Source organism: Temnothorax curvispinosus, unplaced genomic scaffold (genome assembly GCF_003070985.1).
Source record: "Temnothorax curvispinosus isolate PA1 unplaced genomic scaffold, ASM307098v1 QBEX01006396.1, whole genome shotgun sequence".
NCBI lineage: Eukaryota > Metazoa > Arthropoda > Insecta > Hymenoptera > Formicidae > Temnothorax > Temnothorax curvispinosus.
Window position 1 is genome coordinate 173,069 of NW_020216176.1, and position 3,623 is coordinate 176,691.

Consider the following 3,623-nt stretch of genomic DNA (forward strand, 5'->3'; position numbering starts at 1 on the left):
GTCACACGTCGCTCTCGCTTCGTATCTCTGTGGATCGGCAAAAACGAATAAGTTTCGGCGACGAAAAATCATCTCGACGCAAACGGGATTCAAACTTAGGTCCCACGTGACCGCCCATGTTCGCATTACCGATATAGCTGACGCCATGTTGCTCCGGGCGCTTCGCGCGAAAGGACGAACGCGAGGCACAAACGAGATACGTATATCTCGAAACGCGGCAAGAAGCCGGGAGACGAGGAAGCGCGCGAGCAAGGTGTAACTTACGTCAAGGAAATCCATGCGCATCCTCAGGTGCGAGCCTCCTCTGGCCCACGTTTCGTGCTTGATACTGCCGCGCATGCCTATCGAGCCGCCGAGCGCCAGCAGGTGGTGGGACTCGCGATAGACGTCGAACGGCACCGGCGGCTGGCCGACGACGCCGATACCGACGCCGAGGCGGTCCACCGCCGCCATATCCGCACTCCCGAGACTCTTGTTAACGAGCCGAAACATAGCCGGTAACCCGGGCCGTCGTCGCGGACGCCGACGACGACGACGACGACGCGACGCGCGGCGCGGCGTCCGTCGCGCGCGAACGTACCCACGGAACAACGTGTTGCGGCGCCGCCGGCTGCGCCGCCCGGTCGATCTCGCGTCGCCGCTCGGCCGGTTCCGCCGCGACTCGGCGAGCCTCGGCAGGCCTCGCGCCGCTCCGCCGGCCCCGCGTGCGTCACGTGACGCTGCGCCGGTCTCTGCGTACGATGATATAAACATAATTTACATAAGTAGAAAACGTGCTGTAATGCGTGATTTAACTTCGTTGAATCGGTTGAATGTTCGTCCCTCCCCCCCCGAAGATGCCTCGATAAATTCGCGCCTGACGTTCTTCCGTCTCTTTAACAAATCAATTTTTTCATCTCGTTTTTTGAACTGTCGACGCGTGCTTATACATTCACGAGCGCGCGTGTCGCGCATGTATACTCTGTGTATGTAATAAATGATATAAATGTAAAATCAATTAGAGCGATTTAGAAAAATGCTATTTATGGTCCGGATTGGATCTTAGTAGCCTAATAATATTGAGTGAATTTTAACATCAAATTTCAATTCGATTTTATCGATTTAAGTTCATGGATTTACTGTTCTGACTTGAAGCTGTGTTTTAAAGATGAAAAATCGGCGCGTAGTTTACTGAGTTCGGAAAAAAGTATGTAAAATTCACGCAATATTATTACATATTACCAAGATTCAGCCCGGATCATTGGCATTTTCTCTCTAATGTAAAATATGTATAGATGCAAGGTGTATAATTATATCTGTGAAACTATAAAACATTTTTCCGTTTAATTTATCATTTATCATACTCTGATAAAATAACTAATGTACATTAAAACTGGTAAATTATGATTAATGTACTCGACTTATATCTGTAATTTTTTCTTATATCTATAATTTATCATTTTTATATCTATAATTAGTTACATGTATATTATATCTGTAAATAATTTTTATATTTAAAAATTGTATCTTTAATTTATATCTATAATTTTTTCATATCTGATGTAATTTATTTTAAACTATTATAGAGAGCAAACAAACAACATGCAGAATATTCCGAAATTACGCACCTCTAATACTTTTTTTCGATCTTGTACATGCTTTTAACAATTCAGCAACAATGAAAGGAAAAATGAGCAGTAATGCAGTGAACGAAGGTAAACGAAGATATTAATCACGTCGAAATTTTTTATTAGGTTCAGGCTGATAGGCAGAATTTGTTTGCAGCTTGTCCCGGAGCGAAGTTGCGCTTATTCGATTTGAAACGAAAGTGAAGCTTTAAAGCTGCAAGGCCGTTTAAAAATTCTATTTCATGCAAATGAAGAGAGGCGAGAGATGCGCGTGTGCCATGGCTGTAGGTTTCGCAAATTCCGATACCTCGTAAAAGGCACTCCGGTTTGTGTCAGCGCGCTCACGGGAGGCAAAATTTGTTTTCATTCGATGTAATTAGAATTCTCAATCGATGATTAATAACGTTAAAACCGTTGCCGTTGAATTGGCATAATTAATGCGCTCCAATGTGAACATTACGGCGTATTTTCTAAATCTAACCCCCTCTATTTGCATTGCACGACGTGTGCAATGCAAACGTGTACCACCGATGAAAATAACAATAGACTCAATTGCCTGTACTCCGCCATTTTCGCTCGCGCTAAAGCAAAGGTCGTTATTATCCGCAACTCTACGCAAAACTACATCGTCGCGACACCTTTACTTACGTCTCCCAGCTCCCCAGCGCGAGTCGTCTAATAGCGCGAATGTACACTTATTGTTAAATTCGGGCGGCACGTGCCACGACGAAAGACGCAACAGGCGGGCGGCAGTCGCATCTCCATTAGAAATCCAAGTAGGCGCCCGCAGCAACCGGTCCAGAACTTGTGATCCTCCTACGCGGTGTCGCAACCGCCAAGCCGTTTCCAAACTCTCCGCCCTCCCCCTCCCCTCGTAGGAGAAAATCCAGGTTCTCTTCCTCGGAAGTCATCCGGAAGCGTCTGCAGACTCTGCAGAGCCCCGAGATAAGCGTCGCGACAGATGCACCCGAATGCATTCGAGGGTGATGCAGAAAGGAACTCGCCCGCCCCTCCGCTTCATTCTCCTCTCTCTCCTATCCACCCTTCACAATGAGATGTATTCGCGTTACCGGGTTGTCGAGCCCCTTTGTGCATCTCTATGTAGATCCCGACGACAAGAATTTTTTATGACGATCCGCTCTTCCACCCGAACGCCACGCCATCAAATTTTAATCGCGGATTCTTTGGCAAACTCGCAATCGAATCACTCCTTCTGAGATACTTATAAATGTTTCTTTATGTGCCGGAAGTGAAGTTTTGCTGTTTGCGAAATGGATCAATTACTGCTCACTTGCGTCTGTATATGTAGTTTCCTATATTATTATATTATGTTATAAATTATTTATGGATTTTATTTATCATAATAAAAATAAATGATATTTTATGGAATATAGAATACCTGATACGTAATATAGGCTAAAATCGAGAGGAGTAAAATTATATTTAACGTTAAATACGAAGCGAGGATTTTTATTTCCGTTTTCCTAATTTAATATGCGGCGACTGAAAATTCATGAGAGCGAGCGGTCGAAGATTTATTTCAATGTGCATAATTTAAACCGTCGGAATCAGCGATCGATTCGCTTTTTCTCGAATAGATTAATTAGCGCTCGAATTGAGCTCCTGGACGTGAGAACTAAACTCATTTTCCGGAACGACCCAGAAATACGCGCCAACCGCGAGTGTATAGGGGAATAGCCAGGAACGATATTACGAATTGCGCCGCAGGAACATCGATCGTTGATATCATTGACGCGAACTTTCAAAAGAGTGACGAAAGAAAAATCTTCGGTTCGATTAATTGGTCGTCCGTCTCCTAAAAAAAAAAATTGACGGAAAGAAAGGCAAAGGGGTAACTAGCTGGCTCAAACCCAATCACGTGACGGTGTCGATAAAAAAAAAAGAAAGAGAAGAGAAGAGAAACGAGAGAACGCAGCGAAAAAGTACGGCTGGAAAAACGTAGCGGGACAAAAAAGAGCGAAAGAGAGAGAGCGATGAGGAATGTATCCGGAGGGG

The 3,623-nt window shown here is 44.7% G+C and overlaps 1 protein-coding gene across 10 annotated transcripts in view; it reads right to left on the bottom strand.

Moving 5' to 3' along the window:
* The window catches only part of LOC112455823 (polypyrimidine tract-binding protein 1), a 219,305-nt gene that overhangs the window by 114,116 nt on the left and 101,566 nt on the right, over positions 1–3,623 (bottom strand). The window contains exon 1 of one of the 10 annotated variants that reach the window (XM_025018022.1): positions 265–375. The exons of the other annotated variants lie outside the window; for them this stretch is intronic. Within the exon in view, the coding sequence (XP_024873790.1) occupies positions 265–339 (75 nt within the window). The 5' untranslated portion in view covers positions 340–375. Of the gene's footprint in view, positions 1–264; positions 376–3,623 lie in introns of those variants that run through there. 10 annotated transcript variants of the gene reach the window in all.